At 35.0% G+C, this 23,920-nt stretch overlaps 2 protein-coding genes across 3 annotated transcripts in view; one reads left to right on the forward strand and one right to left on the reverse strand.

Annotated features, from left to right (window-relative positions):
• The first annotated feature begins 665 nt into the window (after positions 1 to 665).
• Positions 666 to 17,323, forward strand: LOC117113519. Of its 2 annotated transcripts, none has more exons than XM_033256870.1 (5): positions 666 to 765; positions 8,683 to 8,823; positions 10,271 to 11,296; positions 12,838 to 13,610; positions 15,702 to 17,323. In XM_033256870.1, the coding sequence occupies exons 1-5, from the start codon at positions 729 to 731 to the stop codon at positions 15,804 to 15,806; spliced, it is 2,082 nt and encodes a 693-aa protein (XP_033112761.1). In that variant the 5' UTR covers positions 666 to 728; the 3' UTR covers positions 15,807 to 17,323. The 2 variants fall into 2 exon arrangements, with proteins under 2 accessions (XP_033112761.1, XP_033112763.1); XM_033256872.1 differs by lacking the exon at positions 666 to 765 and adding an exon at positions 1,519 to 1,947.
• Positions 17,324 to 21,538: 4,215 nt separating this feature from the next.
• The window catches only part of LOC117113608 (cornifelin-like), a 4,165-nt gene continuing 1,783 nt past the window's right edge, over positions 21,539 to 23,920 (reverse strand). The window contains exons 3-4 of the mRNA XM_033257003.1: positions 22,689 to 22,828; positions 21,539 to 22,358 (exon numbers count right to left, since the gene is read on the reverse strand). Of these exons, the coding sequence (XP_033112894.1) occupies positions 22,260 to 22,358; positions 22,689 to 22,828 (239 nt within the window). The 3' untranslated portion in view covers positions 21,539 to 22,259. The remainder of the gene's footprint in view (positions 22,359 to 22,688; positions 22,829 to 23,920) is intronic.

Genomic DNA, 23,920 nt, shown 5'->3' on the forward strand with positions numbered 1-23,920 from the left:
CATCATCATCATCATCATCATCATCATCATCATCATAACCATTATCATCATCATAACCATCCTCATCGTCATCGTAATCCTCGTAGGCACCATCGTTGCCATCACCATCACCATCACCATTTATTTATTATATTAATAATAATTAATTATTATATTAATAATAATGATAATAATAATAATAATAATAATAATAATTATTATTATTATTATTATTATTATTATTATTACATCATCACCTCCATCGAATTCACTATCACTACCACCCTCATCATCATCATCGTCATAACATCCTCATCATTATAGTTGCCGTCGTCATCATCGTCATCGTAATCCTCGTCAGCAGCGTCATCATCATCGTCATCATCATCATCATCATCATCATCATCATCATCATCACCACCAACATCATCATTAATTATATCATTATTATTATCATTATTATTATCATCATCATCACCACCATCATCATCATCATCATCATCATCATCATCATCATCATCATCATCATCATCATCATCATCATCATCATCATCATTATTATTATTATTATTATTATTATTATTATTATTATTATTATTATTGTCGCCTTGCCTTCAGGAGAGTGATAAGGATTAAGAGATCCCATCATCATCCAGGTGTATGTGATATTGAGCGCTGGATCTGCTGCTGATTATCGACGACTAAACCACCTACACAATAGCAAAACAATAACAGTCCCATGTTATGTAATGCCGGTAATTCCAGGGTTAAAGGAGGTGGCATCCTGTAAGTATATTTATAGCTGGTAGTTTTAGACCTTATGCGTAAATTCACAGAAACTGATATTTATTTTTTTTAAGTGATATAATTTAAAATATATTTTTATAGGCTCAGTTAATTAAAAAAAAATGTTTTATAGTATCGTGTGCCGCCTCTTAAGAAAAATCATTTTGGATAAATTTAGGTGAAAATCATTATTATCATCATCATTATAATTATCGTGATCTTAACCATAATTAATACGTGGCCTGTTCTGAATATAAATCAATGATAGGATTAATTATGGTGATATTGATAATAACAATAATTATTATGATAATGATGATGATAAAGATGATGACGACGAATATAAAGAGAATGATTATATTGCTGATGATGATGACAATAATACGACAATTATAGTAATTTAATAAAATGAATCGCAGTTCCTCTATTAGTGATGTCTTAATGCACTTAACATAAACGTGACATCACATGTATGTGTAGCCTACAGCATAACGTGGAGTGGTCATCATTATTCTTATTGAAGCGATTAATACTAAAGTCGTACATTATGTATTATATGAATTTGTTCTTAAAAAATGTATTATGAAAAATTTACAATATAATTTTCCATCCGGGTGATGTAGGACCATCTATAATTTCTTTATTCAATGTAATAATGAAAATGATATGCATATAAGTGACCTTGAATCTGCTTTCTAAAATAATTAACTGATACTAAGGTTTAACATTAAGCACTTATGCTGATCCGAAAATCTTTTAGCACCGCCTTTGAAGCTAACGTTTTGTGGTCAGACAGATCTATAGAGTGTTCAAATGAGTCTTCGATTCAGAGGATATGCTCACCAACGCGTTTATGTTAGGCCTACACGCAGTGTTCTAATAAAAACGTCATTTGACTGCTGCAAACATCAGCTTCGAAGTGCTTATGCATTGACCTGTTCGACAACCTGCGAGAGTCGAATCACCGTCTTCAGGAGTAAATTAGAATAGTGAGATACCGCATAGCAACGTTTGCTTTCAACCTCGAAGTAATCGGAAAAATCTTGCGAGGAAGAATATCAAGCGTGACGGCTATTCATCCTCTTTCTCTAACACAGGATATTATAAATAATTCGATTGTAGACGAAGGTGTATCACAGATCATCACTGCTAATTTTCTTAATCACCAGGCTTCTTGTGGCGGTAAGTTTTTCATTAATATGAAATGAATTTATTGTTAATTAGAAAAGTAACCCGAAGAAAGGATCAGATATTTTTTTCACTCGTATTGAATAAGAAATTAAATCGTTTGCGGCATAATTGCAATTAGATTTTAAGAGCGTATTATTAGATTTTGTTCACAATAGGCCTAGGCCTATAGTGCAGTACAGGGGAAATGAATATTGTTCCATAGGAATCAACAGTAGCTTCTTATAGGCCTTCTATTCTATCATTCTGATACTCAATCTTAAAATCCCTTGTCATCTCACTTTTCTTCAAATGTTCATCATATTGCACTACTCTTCTTTCTTGGCTGAAGCAGTCGAACTTATGACAATATGCACCATATTATAGCATAATAAAATTAGGTGAATTACATTTTTTTCGCCGTTTTTTTTTTTTTTTTTATTATTTTTCCTTTTCTTTTGCTCCTTATCCCAGAAGACCATTATGAAAGCGTCGCTAGCTCAAACTCTAACTTCATATCCTAACTTCTAGCCTGTTTCTATTTTTGATTTCTCTTTTTTATTATTTTTTTCTGTCTGTATTGTTTATGATATAGACCTACAGGCATTTTGTGTATTGATTCAAAATGTTCGTAACATACTGAACGGCCTCTGAGAGATAGCCTACTCTAGAAAAATATTATAATCTCCTTTCAAAAAGAACCGACGGTCGTTGATATCGCGCACCGATAGATTCACCCAAAACAATTATCATACATCATAGTGCACAGTTCACAATCCGACACATCTACGTGCAGTTTGATTTCGACCAGCAATTGCATTGACATGCGCAGTGTTATATATGGAAATCATATTCCGACATTGTGCGTCCGATATAGCTCCATGGTCCGATTTAATTCCACTTCGAACTTTACAACAGAAAGTGTTAGGCCGAATCGTTTCAGGGACGAACGGATCCAAATTGATGCGCTCGTACAGTAATTTGTTATTCTTATTGATTTGATAAAGAGATTAAATGACACGCTGACTATAATTATAGCAGGGGAAATAATATGGATTCCAATGCCCTTCTTTCATTTATCTTCGTCTCATTTCCTTGTATGTATTTACTTTATGTAAAAATATAAGCTTAGGGATATTTATTATTTTCATTAGTTGCATTTATTTTCTGATTATTTTCAGCATTCGTAAAAGTCGATGTTTTGCCACAGTAGGCTTACGGGAATATTTTTAAAAAACGTGTTCGGTTAGTCAGCTTAAATCTAGGCCTAATTCTATTATTCATTAGCCAAAACAAACAATGGTTAAATAACCTCGTCATTATCATCATCACAGGGGTGGCGCCAGCGGGGCCGGTGTGTGCGGGAGGCAGGGCCAGAAAAAAAACACAATTGGTCGGGTAGAAAAAGAAATGTATTTTTTACATAGGCCTATTAATTGAATCTGAAATCGATTAAATAATTCTTCGAGATCTATTTTTAGTAACATTGACGTTCTGATTTTACGGTGTCGGTACTGGTTAAACGATCACTAACACTATCGATGTTGTACACATACAATGTACAGAAGTCACTCAGCATATGAATGGATAAATTTTCATTGAGATTCGATCTGTGTACATTAGTGTATAGCATTCATGCATAGTAAATGGAATAATTAATATCGAAGTGGCATGAAAATGTATTTGAATTCGAACAAAATAATTAATTCTTCGTAGTTATACACAATTGATAATGATCAACAAAGCAATGAATACATTGTAATATAAAGTAAACATGAAACGTGAAATTATCATCATCATCATCCTTATTATGCATCCAATGTTATTGTATTATTATCATCAACCAGTAACTCACAAGCTACGTTCCAAGCATCATCTTTCTACTGCATTCGTATATTAACTGTAATGTATGGTCACTGCCATTGGCAAAGACTTGTGCGTCATTAATTCTTTGTGGATCTCATCTCACTTATCTAAACTATAATGTAATGTTGATTAAATAAGTCGTTTATGTCCGGCAGCATTACCAGAATTCAATTCACCGTCACATGATTAATAATCATTGTATAAAATGCTATATATTATCATAAGTTATTCGCGATGTCATCATAGCACGAATTTATTCGAATCCCCCTTATATAATTTTTTCAATTTGGGACTTTTTCGTTAATTTAAAGGACACACATCTAAGCCTAGGCTATTTAGTGGTTTGTCCGTCCCTTCCGGAAAAACAAATAGGCCTATTATGTGTTCAGAAGTTATCATTGGTTTCAAAATGGTCTGGTAAACACAATGATTACTTTATTCTTTCAATAATATTTTTATTCTTTTTAATCTTTCAATAATTTCATATGATTTTGCTATCCAATACTGATGTTACGCCTGGTTTATTATCACAGATAGTCTATAATGGGATGGGAACAAAATGTAAAATTCGATTTGATTAATGAAGTAAAACGTTATTTGTAATTTAAAAGTCACAACTCATGTAGTACATCAATATCGGGTAATACAATTAACTTATAGCCTTATGTAAGGATACGGTGATTCAAAATAAAATTTTGAACATTATTCAATAAATTCCGTCTATATATATATATAACATTTTAACTGTCTTACAGTCGTCTGCTAAGTACCCTGTGTTTTCTTTAGTTCCAGTCTGCATTCCTGCCAATCTTTCCATTTGTTGTGTGCTTAGTAATTTGATTGTTTTGATGTTTTTTTTTCATCTGAATATTATATCTCTTTTGAACACAGTAATGTGAAAATGTGTGCTACTGAAATAATAAAAAGTAATAAAATAATAACATCAAAACACATGCACGGAAAGTGTATTAGCTTCTGGAACCATAACATGCACAAATTCCCGGGTTTGAATCTTGTGGCGATTGTGAAGTATATTAGCTTGAAGTGTATGAGCTACTGGAACCATAACATACAATAATTCCCGGGTTCGAATCGTGCCGATTTTGAAGTGTATTAGCTAATTTGAAGTGTATACTGAAACCATAACATGCATTTCTCGGGTTCGAATCTTGTGGCGATTGTGAAGTGTGTTAGTTAACGTGAATGTATGAGCTACCGGAACCATAACAGGCAATCATTCTCGGTTTCGAATCTTGTACGATTTTGTGAAGTGTTCTATAGCTAATGCGATGTGTTATATTGGAACCATAACATGCAAAACCAACATGGTTTCGAATGTTGTGGTATTAAGATTTTTTTAACACTGGTCAGATATACCACCAACATTATCATAAATTGGTACATAATAGTTTTAGATATTATGACTATCTAAAAATATTATGTATTTGACTATCTAAAACTATTGTGTTATTACGACCTATTAGGTAAGAGCCGACTGTCCACCAATCTTTGCATCTCAGTAGATGCAAATTTAATGCGTCGCGTTGCCAGGCGACAAAGTGTATATCATCGGAAATTCTCTCATTTAAAAAAAAAAGAAGAAATGTCACATCTGTTTCGAATCCACTGTAATTGCTCAGGTGGACATGTTTTTATTCCTACCTCACTGATTCAACCAAAAATGTTAATGCATTACATTTTGCAATCGAAATGTACATATCACAGTATTCACCGATGGACAAGTAATCTCATTAATTGCTATACGCCCGATGATGTCGTTAAGTAAACGTTTTCAATGAAATTATTTATATGAAGGAGAATTGAGAAAAAAAAACCAGTTTGGATGGTTTCAGATGTGGCCATTCGACCAATTATAACTTAATTAATGTTAATTGTGTAGAGCCTCAAAGTGGCGCGCCCATGCACTACGTTATTCCTACTATTCCTCTTTATATCTAGAACAATTTACTGAGCGCTCGTGATTTATGTCCTAATAGGTAAGGATAAATGAGGTTCACTAAAATTCTGACGTGTAAACACGCGGGAAAGTCACTTTATATACAGACGATCCAAATACTGATAAATGTTCCCGCTGAGGTTTATTTTTTATGTACAATCCCCGTAAAGTAGACAACTGTTTCACATAACGAACAGTGGTTGAGATAATAAAGTGCACTTACTAGCACATGGTAGTCTAAACTTGAATATAACTTTATGTAGGCCTAGGTCTAAATCAAATCGAATTCGCTATATTGATGTTATTATACGATTCTTTCCATAATACGGCTGTAATTGTAGTAAATTGGTTTACTTTATAGCATTTACATAGCCCTATTTCATGAAGATCAGAACGCTCAAAACGTGGATTATAGCTCATTCAGTACCTTAACTATCTTCTCCATTGAGGGACAGTGTCGCGTGTCTGCGCTGCCCGGTAAAGCGGGACCAGGCTCACCTGTTCACGAGTTTGAGTATTAATCCCAATAAATTACCATAAATAAAACATGCAATAATAAAATTTAAAAAAATAATAATAGGTTTAGACCTAAAATACAGCCTCGGGTCGCGAGCTGATTAATTCCTGTAGACAATTAGTATATAATTCAGCTGAGAGCTGTTATGTTATTAAAGCAAGGTTCAGATACCGCCGTTTTTTCGGCAGCACATGTCAATTGAAAACTAGAAGGGGGAATTCCCACTGGAGCTATCGAGTGCGGTAATAACTGGCATTTTATCGGATGTTACTTCTCATTTTCTCACCTCAATCTAGGCGTAAAATGAAATTTATAAGGACCTATTAATAAATAATTTAATTACTCTTACCCTTAAATAATATTTTTCCCAGGAACGAAAATTCAACCGAAAGGTATTAATGTGTATCGGTTTGTGTTAGATTATTTTGACCCCAACTAATGTTGCAGCTCCAGGAGTCTCTGTAATGCTCTGATAAAGTAGAATCATGTTAGTTTTCTGTCTCAATGGCGGAACCATAGGAGATCTGGGGAGGGGCATAGGACTCCATCGGAGAACACTGGACACCCAATCGGGGAAGGAGCCAATCATTAAGGGGGAACAATTTTTTGAAAAAGCATTTTTACAGTCTTAGCATGGTTTGGATGGAGAAAGCAGGCCCGAACGCAGGATTTTTATTTGGTGGATAGAGTGGATCAAAATGGCTCCGGGGATTGGGGGCTGTCTCTTATACACATCTAGATGTGTATAAGAGACAGGTTATTAGCTTCTGGATATTATTTTACATATTGCATGTTATTTTGAATCAACATTTTTATGCATGTACAAATTTGTCTACACCCTCCCCACTAGCGTACCGTTTGTACACTTGTGAAAATGCTTATAATGTTAACGACCCCTAAAGATGCATGTATTCAACGGTTTCTCGCAAGGCTTCCACTGGTGCGTCCTCGGCCAGTTTGCCATGATAGGCTAAAGCCAATAATTTTATCATAACAGTATGCATATTGTAAGTCCACTATAGCACATTCCCAGCTCATTAACAATTACTGTATATCAATTCATTCAAAATACACAGAGCGATGCGTGTACAAATTCACACAAATATTTAATCAAGTGATGTCCCTAGGCTAGACACATAAATATCACCTGCAAGGGAGTTAAAATCTATAGAGTCTTTCAACATGCTAGCTAATGTATACACACAGCAAATGAATACACTAACCCATATAATTACCGTAATAAATTAATAGTCTATATGCTCGTGGCACTACGTTTTATCAATGTTTGATTCAGACCCGAAAAGTTATAGTATCGGTTAAATTTCCAATGCAAAAACGAAATTAAATTTAGTCATTTATCATCATTATGCCAATGATTATTTCTTGATGTACAGTCTAGCCTACAGTCAGTTAACGATATATGATAGCCTAAATGATCGAATGTACATTAAGTAATGACGGGACTTGTTACCGCACTAACGCTGTAGTCAGTGTGCCATAAAAGCAGAAACATTGTAAAAGAAAAAAAGGACGCTGCATATTTAGGGACCCTATCAAAAGAAGAGGACTAAACTATAAAACAGCTGTGTATCGGGAGTTATATGTACAACAAATCACCATTTTGTTTTTCTGTTTGCGGATGTTATAGAAAAACAGCATACTGATATTTCCTAGAGTTTATATCGAAATGATTTCATATCGAGTATTTTGGAAAATAGGCCATTAGAAATACAAGGATGGTCCATTGAGTTGTCACCGACGATCAATTCAGTTTCGCAATTCACAGACTAGCTCATATTATATTTACATTACTTAGCCCCTATAGCAACTTGAAGCGCATACGGCAGACGATTTTTTATCGCCGCTCATTTAGGTTCTTGGCGCAATTTATGTTGTTTCGTGTCCTGGATATAGTGGTCAGGTTCGCTAAGCTCGTCATTTGTTTTATCTGACATTTTAAAAATTCTGACCTGAGCAGAAACGCTATTTTTCAGATGACAAAATTTGTAGAGGCAGACAGAAAATTCGATTCAAACATATGTTGCGTCTCACTCACTCTGAAAAAATAATGGAATAATTGCCATGTCAAGTTTAAAAGTCCAAAATATTTTGTATACTATTACCTTGTCAAAAAAAATGTACGCTAAATTTTGGTCATTCATCACTTTAACAATTCATCCTTATGTGGTAATGCAAGACTCTCAGTTAATGTTCAGTGCGTAGCCTCCGCTCTTTACCGTAGTACCGTTCGATAACAGGGCCATGACAGACCAACTCGAAGTTGAATGGAGTTGGTGAAACGATATAAATAATTATGTATTTACACCTACAGATCGTTGAAAACCATTTTCCTAACCACGGGCTGCATTCGTTATTAATGTTCTCACCCTTATGTTTATCTTCTTGCCAGGTTATACAATGATACTATTCCGCGCGTCATTTGTTGTCATGGTGAGTGTTTTTCTGAGGTGCAGTAAAAACGTGTTTGCTGCACCTGTCTTGAAAGATGATGCAGGCAATGAACTGTTAAAACAAGATTCAAATGTACAAGGTAGGCGTACGCTAAATGTTATACATACAGTGAATATGAGTGTAATGGTAAGAATGTGGACTGTTTCCATTCAACGTAGCGCAGCGGCCTCGCTGAATGGAACAAGTTCATTTTTAACTTCATGAAAATATTATTTCCATTGCACGATTTCTTTTATAATCACCTAAAATAGATCACTGTCATTTATTTTTTTTACCATTAAATGGTATAAATAAAACAATTAAGGTACGATAATGAGCAACTCACTTTGTGTAGGCCTCGTACTAGTAATTTTAATATTTTGATGGCAAGCAAAGATACATAGTTTTAAGTAACATTTTATTGCAATAATTATCTTCACTCTTTATCTAAGTATGTATTCGAAATTTTAATAATTTTATGGTAAGGATCTATAACTTTAGTTATTTGGAGCGTAATGAAAAGTATTGCTATTAACATATAGAATGTTATTTTATGTCAAGAGGTACCTACTTTTGTGTTGGGCCCTAGGCCCATGGTTTTCCTGTTGGACATTTGTATAATGTCGAATTTGTAATAAATAAATAAATCGTCGTCAATGTTATGCATTAAAACAGATACAGTAAAACAAAATATTGAAAATATGCATCAAACCTAAGATGATAATTGGGGTTTTTTGAGTTGTCGTTCGTTCGTATGAATCATAATCGATTCTAATTGCTGTTATTATTTGACTGTATTAGTCGTAGCAGGGTCACCGACGAGCCTGTCTCTTATACACATCTAGTTCGGAGTCCATCCCACAGAGAAATGTTGCGGCGACTGCGCGCTGAGTAAGTCGGACGTCGAATTGTTGTCAACGACGATCAACACGACATGTCTGAGTGGATACTCTTTCATTTGATCGTAGGCCTGATGTCAGACGGCCAAACGACCATAGATCAATGGTGTACCAAAGAGGCATGATGTCCCTGGTTAAGGTTTCTAACAAGCCCGTAACCAGGTTCATGGGAAGGGGGTTTCCTTTAGGCCAAATTTAACTTGGAAGTGTTCCTTCAATAAACAAAGTTTATGATAAAATTCTACTACAGTAAGTACTCAAAAAGTGGGGGGGGGGTGGTTCGGCCGAAGATCCATACGTCCTCCCTCCCCGCTTACGGGCCTACTGTCCCGGAGGCCTGGCCGCATATGGTCAGAGTTTCGAGCGTTTTTTTGACGTTTTCCTTGCGAATTTTGAATTGGCTTTTTACGTGCTGTTCCTTATGGGCCCAACTCGGCCGAGGGCCCATTACAGCTATTTTTTATTTTTGCCACGGGACCATAGATGCGCCCGGGAGATGCGCACGTCACGGATGTTGCATCGTAGCTAATCTTCGTACTGTACTGTAATATTTTGTAAAACATTGTTTTCCCAATGATGTAGTGAAAGTTTGTGGTCACAAAAATATTGAATTAATACACATACATGTTTATTTTATATCCTATTTAGATGAAGTGAATTTCATGGGTGGTGAGGCAACATCGCGTGGACCAGTAGAATCTAAAACGAAAGAAGCAGCAACAGAAAGCTCGGGTGAAAACCCATTCGCAAACTTTAACCCGAATAATACTATCGCCTATTCCTCATCAAATATTCTACCTAATGATGCACCCTATGACATGATATTCATTCCTTCTTCAGAGGTTGTACCATCTGACACAGACGATCTAGTATTAGATATGTCTTCTAGCTCGTTAGAAAACAACCGCGGGTTCATCGATACCATTGATGGTAGGCCTAATGTAGGAGAAGATGAACTACTACAAGTTAGCATGGCTAGCGATGATCCAAGCGAAATGGAAATTGGAGTGGGGTTGGACGGTGAAATTGATTATGGAGATTTGCTTAGCTTGGTGGGTGAATATAGCGACTGGCCTGAACTATCGTGGATGTCAGAATTTAGCGAGGTGGTATCGGACGGCAAAAATTTTGACAATACGCTTCCCGAAGCCGATACAAAAGATACGATTAAGGAACCGTCAAAATACACGTTTGTTAATAATTTTCAAAAGGAAGAGGGCGACAAAGACAACGGGGTGCATGCCGACGAGGTTGATGGTTATGAGGAGGTCATTGATGGAGTGAAAACTCGTAGAAAACGTTCAAATGCAAACCCTCAAGAGACCAGCGTAGATTTATCCGAAGATGAAAAAAACGAAGATGTTCTACGGAAAGATGGATCATCGTCTTTCTCGTCATATTCTGACATTAGCGTTAGTGCTTCCGAAACTTATGATCAGTTTAGTAGCGTATCTGAAGAGGTTTCAGAAGTAGGTGGGATCTTTCAAGACGTTGATCCCAAACGTGCAGAAATCGATCAAGTTTTGGCAAGGTATCCACGACCCGGTGACACTCAGTTGGACACTTGGGATGCCGACTGGAATAAGATAGGAGAGAGAAGAGAAAAGAGGGGAATAGATTTATTTAAATATTATGCAGTGAACTTTCCGACACTCGAAGGAATGAGAAAAAGAGGTGAGTAAACAGAATCATTGGCCTAATGTATATTTGTTTTGAGTGAGTCAGTAATTTGTTAAAGTTTAAAAACGACTAATAGTGTACTATGTTATCAATTTTGTTCATATTTTGCAGTAAGCATGCAGAAATGCGATATACAGGTCTCCTTTTAATTAAAAAACACTTTTTGGAACTTGGGTTTCCATGGGCTTTAGCAGCTTTGGTCTCTAATTAGAATGATAAAGATAATAGACATTTGTTAATATGCGACCACAGAAAAATAGTCTTTAATTGGAGGTGGTCTGAAATTAGAGGGAGGCCTGTATCGGACATTGCTCATTGTCTGTGTAGACAAGTACAGACCCAGGATCATGTTTTAAGCGTTTGCTGTATCAGAACTCGCATACACTATACCTTAGGTTGATACTGTAATCCCTATTGGCGACGTACTTCACCAACTGTCAACTCTGACTGTTGTAGAATACGTACATGTGTCCCTCTAATTAAAGACCCCTCCAAAGAAAGGCCACCTCCAATTAAAGACCACTTTTCTGCAGCCCCAAATGAATGCCGATCTTAAATCATTTTACTAAGTTTAATGCCAACGCTTTTAAACGCCATGAAAACCCTGGTCCCTTGAAGTGGTCTTTTAATTTGAGGGAGACCTGTAGTTAAATACGAAAACAAAAATCCATTTGTTGGACGGATGTTTATTCAAAGTTTGTATTACTAGAGATGCACACAAATTCATTTCTAAATTTACAAAAAAAATCATACTAATATTCGGATCACTAACTTGTCGACAGCAGAGAAACATTAATATTTATACATTATTTTATCATTGATTAATGGTGATTAGTCATGTTACTCAAGCAAATAGAATCGGCAATATGAAAGCCTCAATTGCCACATAACGTGTTCATTATCAGGAAGATCCTGTTTAAATAGAAAGAGACGGCACTTGATCACATGTAGGCGATAGGAATGACGACATGAGATTAGTAAATTGTCATATTAAGTCTACCACATTTCTCATTTGTTCGATTGTGACTTGCCGGCAGTAGCATTTTATTAAATTTTCGTTGTTATTCATGTGTGTACATTCATGTTAATACGGCTATTAACCATTGACAGGGGCGGATTTAGGGGGCGGGCCGGCTCTGCCACCTACCCCCTACCTTTTGGAAAGTAAAAAAAAAGATAAAAACAATGAAAAAAAAAAAGAAACGCTTCAGAGTTTATTTCCAGGAGTCTAGAAAACAAAACTGTCCCGGACGCCCCACAGCAGTGTCGTCATTCGATCTCCCCCTCCTTTTCGGACAGCTCCCCTGATTGATGGTTCGAGTAGCGAATGTAATCGAAATAGTATTGAAATTAATGTTTATTAAAAATTGCTTATGAATGGTGTGTTGTGCTTTCTGTTTTTTTTTTCCTTTCTGAACTGTCATGTCCATACAGTATTTAGATTTATGTACTGGCCTAGACATGTTTGCAATATTTGTACAGAATTTACCGAAGAATATTCAAGACCTCTTCTTGTTTTCTTTTTTAACCATTAGGGGCAGACGATTTCCGGGTACCATTTGATATTGACACGGTTGCAAATGATATAGTTCCTTCTGTAAGCAAGAGGAAACGTAGTCTCCAAGATAAGCGACATAGCAATGATGCCTGGGACACCGTAGACGAAGCCGATGCGTTAGGCAGCAGCTCCAGTTATATCCTGGGTCAATTTGACATAGATGAAGTACAGAGTGAGAGCGAGAATTCTGACATTTACTTGCCAGAGATTACTGACGATTCCAATGAACTTGGGGAGTTTCTATCGCACGTTGTGTCTGTGTCTCCAGAATTTGAAAGTCGCCGGGGGCACATATTCGACATCCCCGACTATAACGAGGGGAAATACTTAGCGCATAGAAGTGCTAATTTGAAGATGCCGTCAAAACGTAAACAGGATATCGGTAACGTACCAGATCCAGCAGAGCTTTTGAAACTGTATGAAATTGTAAAGCATCTGAATCCACAAGATTTGATCGATGCCAGAAAACCACGAATGTATCTGCCAGGCCCACATGCCGGATACCAAGCATACGGTGACGAAATCCACAGGAGCATTTTCGGCTCAAAGCGTCGTGCATCGAGTCAGGAATTTTTTAACCCGTTACCGAGAAGTCTAAAACAAGTGTATACGCCCAATAAGCCAAGCAACGCCCACCAAAACGACGTCTTTCAAAACACGATAGACGAATATTTAGAGTCAGAGGGTTCGGATATAGACACGTCAAGTAGTATTGTAGCTGAAACGAATGAAAATCCCGACTTTGCTACGGTAAATAGTAAGATTCCCATTTAAATATAACAGGCCTACATAAAATGTATTAAAGAAACAGCTAAACAGATGCGGACTTACGGATTATAATCAATTCTAAACAGTAGTTTGTATTTAGAAATTCGGAATAGAAAAACAATCGACTGCAATTGTTCAAGCATATGTGTATACACTTTTTTTATAGACACGATATCTGTAATTACAGAAGAGTATCGTTTTATTCGTCGTTAAAAATCATATGAAAACATTATTTTGAACATATACCGGTACATGATAAACGACCAATTGCACAAATCAATCCTATTATTTTTAAAATTTATTTAGGACTCTTTACAAGGAAATTTCAAGGGTCTATATAAAAAGATTATAGAAATGAGCATTGTAAATTGGAAAGAAATTGTTTTCGCTTTCTTTTGAAAGCCAATAACATACTAACAGAATTACAAAATATAATGTAATACAAATATTCAATTATTTTTCCAAGTTCATCAGCTAAACACAAACGGTAAGTTGCAAAAGAATTGATGAGTAGTAATATCGCCACGGTTCTTGCAAACTATTACTATTAGACCTAGAATATATGTACGAAATCCGCAAACTAAAATCAACGTAATACATTTATCATAACTCTACATAGTAAACGCCTACCTGAGCAGGGGTGGCGCCAGGATCCTACCCCCTCCGCTGGCGCCACCCTTGTACCTGAGCCAGCTATGAAAACAGAAACTAAAAGATAACACGATGATCAAAATATTAGAAAACAGATTTAATCAATGTCAGTGACATTGACATAACGTTTACTTGTTCTCCTTCCGGGTAATTTATCTGCACAATTTTCTCAACATGATGTAGAATCCGTAGTTGCATTATGTAATCAAAATAGCAATTACTAAGCAATCCAGCAAATAATGGCACACGGCGAACATGTAATTTCGATTAAGTTTGTAATATTTACCGCAGCTTAATGTCCGACTTTAATGTATCTTGTATTCACGTTGATTAACATGTACATGTATTCTCTATGGAAAATGTTAGCTATTAATTGAGATACTATATTTGGGTCTCGAATTGTTATACAACCCAGTCTAGTAATCAGTCTAATACCAAACGTGGTTTTGACGGTAGATGGTACAATAATTTTTTTTAACATTCAACATTAAAAGCTAATGGTAATACGTATTCCTCGTACAGCAATTTCCAAATTATTCTATAAAAATTGGTTTAAAACAGGTTAAGGACCATTTCATTAACCAGTTGGCCACATATTCATTTATACGGTATTTTACACTCTTGTAAATTATGGATTGCGACATTAACAAATCCCACCTAAAAACAGAAACTGAAAATAACTGCAAGCTAAAACAGCTTAGCTAGACAATAGTGCTTACGTCAAATCGTTATATTTGAGTGAGGTTTATTTTTTCAGTTGCATTATAATTACTTTGGTAGAAATTTGGTAGTATTTGGTAGTGTTAAAATATTTTGTTCAGATGACTTGCAAATAAAAATTGAAATCGAATGTTACCGGATATTGCCACTCGATAGATATTGCAATGATAAAACTATTGATTTGAAATGATAATCAGATAATATTAACACCAGCACTAATGGTTTGCGTTATTATTCATCTTGTGATTGCACTGGTGTAAGAAACATAATAATTAGGAATGTTTGCGATTAGCTTAATTAAAATGTTTGCGATTAGCTTAATTTACGATAACTATGTTTGAGCCACAACGCTTAGACAGGGTAGGTGACTAATGTTTCCGAAGCGCCAGCATCCCTATTCTTACATACTGATCCGATTTTCCGATTGGTTCGGTAGGCTTTTCGATCCGAAAATCGGATTCGGTGTAAATGCATCTTTAGCTGGTGTAATTTGGTGATGGTCGTTCATAATACATTTTGCATCAACTTAGAAATATCAAAGGTTTGAATCAAAACCGGTTTGATTTTATTTAATTTAAAGTCTGACAAAAGAGGAAGGGCCTGAATATCCTATAATTTATTACAGTTATTGATTATTGACTTATTGATGGCTTTTTGATTATTGATATGTATTTTCTGATTGATTGCCTTCTTATTTATCAGACTCTGGCTGAGCTGATGAAGGAAATCGAGGAACTGACACTAATAGAGAAACTGCTTCAACTAGTGAGACATACGAACGACGAAGATGGGCAATACAGACGATAAGATACAACTTTAAGGCGCTTTGCATTCGATAACTTACGGATTATCAAACAGCAGATCGCATACAAGTTTAAATCGTACGACCTCGGTTGACGATTATAAGTTTGACCTTGTTTTTTGTGTCTCATATCGTTAAACAATTTTAGACGAATAATATTAATTATCTATAATCGCTTATATTCACGACTTGGAGAGATTTGTTTCATATTTCCTCAAAGTATTAGAAATATTTTTGTACTGTTTTAATGAAACAACATGATTCTTCCTGACTTTGGTGTATTATGCAAAATTCCGATGGTTCTTATTTCATTATATTTTTCTGGAAATTGAGTCACACAAACTCGATTTGGATATTCCCAAAGAATAAAATACAATTAATGAATAAATATTAAAGTAGATAAATCTCATCTAATTAGGCCTACATGCATGTTTACATATCCTCCTCAATCAAAATGATATTGCTATCCTATATTTTTATTCTAGTAACTAGAATCAAATTTTTGCGCGCAATTGTTTGCACGCAGGCCTTACTCAAAAACATATTTTAGGATTTTCGTGTAAATAAATGGTATTCGTTCGTTGAGTGTATTGCTTTACCCTTTCAAGTCTTATATTCTGTCAGATATTTAATGTAAAAAGAAATTTTAAAGAAAAGGGACTCAAAAAATTGACAAGTCTAATTTTATTGTCAATTTTTTGAGCCACATTTATTCTACTTGTACTAAAACTCACATTCTACGATAGTTTTTCTATTTGTAACGTTTAAAAGTATATACTATTCTTCATGATGTATATAAGCTCTCTTGTTGAAATAAAGCACGTCACAGTTTGCTGATTTGGCTCCGCCTACTTTGATGTGCGCATGCGTAATTATGCACAAAACTGTTACCCCAAACTTCGCAGAAAAGTTAGCTATTAAATTCATTCAGCTTCTACGTCATACGAGAAACTTCGATGCATACTAATCTGCATACCAAAACAAGAATTTTTACCCCGCCATATCATTATCGGTAGGCCCATAAATTATGACTAAATTATCAAAATTCTGTGAATAAATATGTAATTGAAATTGGTTGTGAAGGTGATAATTTTTTAATGAAATGTAATATCAATCAATTCACGATTTAGATAAAGTTGGGGAGGCTACAAACTAGGAGTTACGTGTTTTTTTTTTATTGTATTTGTATTTGTGCAAACGGAAATAATACAGGCACGATGATTTTAAATTCCTCGTCAACTGAACAATATACACAATTAAACTGGTAATGCTCGCAGTATTGGAAACATGAGTCAACTGAAATAAGTGAACATACGTCAAAAATACTATTCCTGTCATAGGAAAATAGAAATTCTCTATGAAATTGTTCACAAGAAAGGAAAACACAACAAGGATCACAATCTAACATGTTAAGTTCATTCGTGTTTCGCCGCCGTTATAGTGGCTATTTTAGCTTATTTTAATCTGAAATCGAATCTAATTGTTTTGCCATATTGTATAATAAATGTTGATATATGTTGTACTTAGATGTTTATGTTTTTCTTTATCTCTGAGCTGTGTAATCAAATCGTAATTACATTAAATAGTGTTTAAATACTATAACTTGACGTCTGATATGCATGCACTGACGTCATTCAATCCCATCTTCTTCGGCGCGTGATTGATATAGTCTGCTGAGATTTCTTGTTAGTCGCTGTTTAAAATTTGCGGTGAATTTACAAGAGTTTCATTTCAAGTGCATGTTCGTTTCTTATACAATTATTATAAATGCCTTTAAATCGGTCAACACTTTAAACTTGCTCTCCGTACCGGTCAGCGAGTGCCTTGTAGCACTCGCTTCTGGTGACTTCTGAATGTGTTAACATTCCTACCTATATAAACGGTGGTATAGATTGAAACGGAGAGCTATTTTAACGCATATTTTACTATTTGATTTTATAATTACAACTTACATACAGTCTTGCCATTAACTTGATTACCAAAGATAATTTCAGTTGGTGGCTGGTGGCTTAATCATGGTATCTGTAATTAGAGTGATATTTTGGACCTTTATCATATTTAGCCCATATTTAGATTTAGGTTAGGCTATAAACTAGCCGAATAGCTTGCTTTTTTATCTTCTATTACAGGGTAAAAGTCTGGCATATTTTAGTAGGCAATATTGAATCTCGCTCCAGCTCGGCTCAGCAGGGACGTATCCGGGGGGGGGGGCGTGGGAGCCGCCCCCCCCCCTTTGTACACAGTGTTAAAATTTTAAAGCTTGTTCTTGAGCCAATACAAATTCTTTCCTGGGATCACTCAAAATGAATACTTCTAAATCATGTAAATATGCATCAGTATACGTTATACATAAGCCTAATAGAACACATAGGCCTAAGCGTGATTAAAAAAAAAAAATCTTAAATGCATAAATCTCAGGCCAGGTCTTTTAAGATATAGAAATGCGATACTGTATGGTTCAGTTTCGTTTTTATACTTTTGCAAGTTTTGTTTAGCAATACTAATAGTGATAGTAAAAATAATAATAACAATGATGATGATCATCATCATGATGATAATGATGACGATAATAATAATTGATAATAATATTAATAGCAATAAAAAGTGAAGAAAATTGTGCTAAATGCGAAAAAAAGACTGTAAATGCGAAAAAAAAGTTGTGAGTGTTGATCATAATTATTATAGTATAGTTAAAGATTAGTAAGATAGTTAGGCCTAATGTTTCCTGGATATTAAGTAGATCAGCGTTCCGCAAACTTTTTACTCACGGCCTATTTATGATTCCAGGCACCAAGCCGCGGCCCAGCAGCCCAGCCGCGCCAGGGACCAACATACCAAATCTTGGCAAGAACTTTTGATCATGAAGCCTCCATGTATATACAATATTTTGACATCATTATCTGTTCTCTAAGTGATAAGATTTTATTGTATACAAATTAAATATTATTTTATTAAATAAATAATACCGTACATTTGTGTTTCCCCACCCCCACCCTCCGACAATTGTTGATTGTTTTTTCTTTCTACCATGATTCAACTAAACACGGTTCAGCCACACACGTCATAGCAGGGCCGTAGCCACGAGAAGTGAAATGGTCAGGTTGCAAGCGAAGCGCGAGCACTGATGATTAGGGTTAGGGGGCCGCCAAGGGCCCCAGGTCGGGGTTCAGGTTTCCGGGGCCAATAAACTGTAATATTATTGTAAACCATTAAACTGTAATATTATTAACATTAAGCCATTAAACTGTATTATTATTAACACATAACACAAAACAATAATAATATAATAAACAATCGAAATTCTCTGTACAATATTATGCTAAACATTTACAGAATGGACTTCCTTATGTTGTGGTCATATTAGACTGTAATATTATTATTAAAGAAGTTCATTCAACAAACAACATAAAGCATACACATATCAAATTTATTGGGTTAAAGTTCTCATGTCAGTGCATGCATAAAACGATTTCCTAATATTTTTATATCTGAGATTGGCAGACAAAATTCTCTATAGTATACCGGTATACTATGTACTAATTTAACGAGTGGACTTCCTTGATTTAAGAAAATATATAATAATGTATTATTGAGGTACGCAAAGTTTAGTAGGTTAGATGTTTAAAGGAGAGGATTTCCTTATGTTGTGGTCATATTAGACTAATAATATTAAAAACCATTCAACATAAAACATATCAAAATTATTAAGTTAAACTTTCTACTTCGGTGCATGAATATAACGTAATTTTGGGATATATGAGATTTACTTAACATTTGAGAATGTACTGAATATAAAATCTTAAATATTTTACATTTTAATCAGCAATCTATCAGAAATACGGGGATTGGTTATACTGTAAAGCCTTCAGAACCCCTGCAATACTAAAACTGGGATCCAACAGGCAGTGAATATTTCATTTTGATTTAGTGTAGATGTTTTTAACATATTTTAAATTTTATTTGAATTCTTTTTATTTTGTATGGTCCATATGTTATATTTTCCACATACAGATAAAGGAATACCTGAACTGATAATTTATGGGTTTCAAATTACTATATACAAAACAGATATCATAAATCATCATTGTCCGACTGTGTGCATTGAACATTTGACGACGATGATACTGTCTCCAAATGCCCAACCGTAACTTAGGCTACCGGCCTCGCTTGACACTTCACAACAAAGGGCCTGTTAATTAATCTTGCACAGCTTCCTCCTCATCATCATCATCTTCTTCATCATCATAATTATTAATTGTCCATAGCAAAGTACTGTAGTGAAAAAATATGAATTCAGGGTGTATTCAATAAATAGACGTCTCATAATGCACGAAGTGTATTTCAAAGAATCTAGAAAACAAAAACTTTTCGAATATCTAAAATTTATCTTCCAGCGACAAAACAAGCTAGCTCTCTTCTCATGACCACCCCAATATGGGAACCCATCTGTGCGAGCCAGGGTAAACTCTGGATCCGCGCTTGACATGTATTTAATGCTTAAAAAAGGTATATTTACTGTATATTTATTTACAGAAAATAATGTTGCATACTAGCACTATCAGGAATAAATATACAGATAAAGGCTCCCGAGTAGCCATAGACACAAAACCGCTTATAATTATTCAAATAGCACGCATCATCTGGCACTTTAGCAGCGTGTGCAAGCGACTCATTCGCTGTAACAGTGAAGCGGCTTTATTAAAAACTATTTTCTCCAAGATAAAACGTCTCTTTGTTATTTTTTTTCAATTTCCAGACGGCTTCGCGGCCCTCTAAAAATGTTTCGCGGCCAAATTTGGGCCGCGGACCATAGTTTGCGGAACGTCGATCTAGAGGTACTGTTTCCTCAAATTTTCTCACCTCAGCTCCAACCATGGTGGGTCTGAGGTGCGTGTTGACTCTCAAAATGTCCTCCCCCGCCACCTTTCAAAACAAATCTGTGCCCTTCCCTGGGTATGACATCAAACTCTATCGAATCCGCTCCTGATGTTTTCAGGATGTCGATCTTGTTTTTCATGTCAATTTTTCGTGATTATGACTATTCTGGATAAAGAATGTTTTGAGCAGAGGTGGATTCAAGGCCCGCCATCCCCCTCCCTTCATTTTTTAAGGGAAAAAAAAAAGAAAAATATATTCAAATTTAAGTGTGAGAGTGTAATTTCCGGCCATCTAGCGATGCCCTAATCCTAAATTTTATCCTCAGCCCCACCGTGGTTGGGGTTGAGGATAAAATGGATGGTTCCTCGGTCTGTGAAAGTCCCTCCCTGGTTCACCTCTCTTTCGAATTCCTGGATCAGGTTGTTGATTTATTATATAATTATTGTTGCACTTATTTATAATACAATTTATATTGCAATTTTCACTTTATCCTCTCAAAACAGTCCTAAGAACGTTCAGATTGCGCTACTTCACAGGGGAATTCGCCCCCGGGACCCCGCCGGGGTCATACGTAATTCGCATAACTTCACTGCACAGTACTTTGTTTACTATATTGATGTGTGTGTATATAGGCCTATACATTATATATTTTCCGTGGGCCTTCATTGATAGTTGGGCTTGGCAGTACGTTGTAGTATTTTTGCTTTTAATAAGTATACCTTTATGCATATTCTGTACCGCCCTCATGTTCCTGCTCTCTCGTTAAACGTACGGTAGCCAGACGATACACCTTTGATATTTTGTAACCAGCCTATAACAGTAATCGGAATTTGTGCATGGACACCAGGTTAAAAGTATGTCATTTTCATTAATTTGGTTTTTATTCAAACAATTATTGAAATCGTACTAATATTACAAACTCATTTTCGAAGTACATACGTACATACGGCTATTTAAACAATTGCTATAATACAATTACAGTAGAACCCCTTCTTTGGGACTCCCCTATTCAGGAGACGCTTTTCCGTGAAACAAGGGGAAATATATCTTTATAAATTAGTTCTAATTGCTTATGTCAATAAATATGAAATTATAAAGAATATATGTTCACATATCAAGCGCCCTGAGCATCTTACATTAGATGGATATGTGCGCTATATAAAACTACACAATTATTATTAATATTATTATTATTATTATTATTATTACGTTATCTTTATATGAAAAACATACCAAAGCCCTTATTAAAAGGACAATTTTACGTTTTAGGTTAGTGTCCCCTTAATAGGGATACCCCATTAAGGGGACACCCCTATTAAGGGGACACTTTTCTGGTTCCAAGGGTGTCCCCTTAATATTGGTTCTATAGTACTGTGCTGTAAATATAAGCTATGGCAGGTCGCATAGCTAACTAATTTAGAAATTCTTCACATCATTAATGATTGGCTTTAATTAAAATAATCACATTCCAGAAATAGGCCTATTTGTAAAAATACTAGCTGTGTAACTTCTTGGTTAACACATGATGACTTTATACTGGAACCAAATTCAATCACCTATTGAGCCAAATAGGCCTAGGCCTACACCAAGTGGCTCGTGGCGTCATGATGACGTTTCAACTGAGTTAAAGCACAACAAGGACACCAGAGAATAGTGCAACAGTCCGACAACACGCTTCCCTGAAACATAAAATTAAAACAATAATTTATGGTGAATAAAATATAAAGTGGCACCGTATAATAATAGAATTATATAGGCCTATAACTGACGATGCATAATCAAGTACCGTATATTTTATATTAGGTCTAGGCCTAATGAAAAAATAATCTTTAATTGTCCACCCTCTCTTTTGTCTTTTTTTTTTTTACTGTACAGAATTTTCAAATCTTGTCTTTTTATTATGAGTTTAATTGTTAAACAGGACCATGTTACTAATTACCCTGTAGAAAAATGTATTTAAATAAATGAATATATTTTTGTTTTATATATATATATTGTTTTTTACTTACAGGAATGTTGTGTTGGACTCTCTTCATAGCCCTCAACGTTACCATGCTGCCAGGCACACAGCAGGGCATAATGCATGCTTCACCAACTTTATTTGACAGATGACACTGGTAGCAAGCTAAGCAAAAGGTTGCAGCAATACCTATAAGAAAACACCAACAGAATTATGGGAGTTCACTAATGTTTGATACATACACACACACACACACACACACACACACACCCACACACACACACACACACACACACACTAACACATTTGATGCCACACCCCTTTACCTATTTGACTTTTTAGTTAAGAACATCTTAAAATAGGCACCTCTAGATCTGTCTCTTATACACATCTTGTGTGTGTGTGTGTGTGTGTGTGTGTATAGATTAAAAGGCAAAATACTGAAAAAACAACAAACAAGGGCTGGATCTCGGTAGAGATTCAAATTTAATAAGCAGCAGCTAAAAATTAAACGTAAGTAAACAGCCAGAAATAGAACCAGAGTTTTCGGACAGCACTAGTACAGCAAGATAGTGAGAAGTCGTGCAAGCATGATTGAAAACAATAGGCTAGGTAAGATAGGACAGTGAAATAATAATCAGAATGGACAATGAGTAAACAAGAAGACCAAAACCAAACTTCAGAGGCACGCCTCTATAAATAAGCCATGATTTATATAGATAAATTTGGAATGCCATAGGAATAATTTAGTTACTGAGAGAACGTTCTTTAAATCTTACGCTTTGTGTCGCTCCAATTGTCATTATGTATATATTATTTAGAGGGAAAGAAATTTATAAGAGCAAAACACAAAAAAGCAGACCAGGAGAACCTGAAGTTCAAGAAAGAGGAATTTCAAAAAGAAAATAGCCTTTTGACTAGTTTGTAAATTCAACGAAATAGTTTTAAAGCTAGTTGAATTATTTAAATTTTTTTCAGTTTCAATTTAATTTATTTAATATTCTGATTGGCAACTGAGTTGGTAGCTGAATTATATCAAATGTATATATATAATATATATATATATATATACATATATATATATAACTCATCAAAGAAAGGTAAATACAGTGTTCGAATAAAGGACATAATATATATAATATATAGGCATATATATATAATATTTATATATAATTTAACAGTGTTAACGACTCTCTTAATTTATATATATATATATATATAAATCAAGATAGCCGTTAACACTGTTAAAGTATATATAATTTAACAATGTTAACGGCTATC

The sequence above is a fragment of the Anneissia japonica genome, unplaced genomic scaffold (genome assembly GCF_011630105.1).
Source record: "Anneissia japonica isolate Jap-2015-1 unplaced genomic scaffold, ASM1163010v1 scaffold287748_len1686314_cov196, whole genome shotgun sequence".
NCBI lineage: Eukaryota > Metazoa > Echinodermata > Crinoidea > Comatulida > Comatulidae > Anneissia > Anneissia japonica.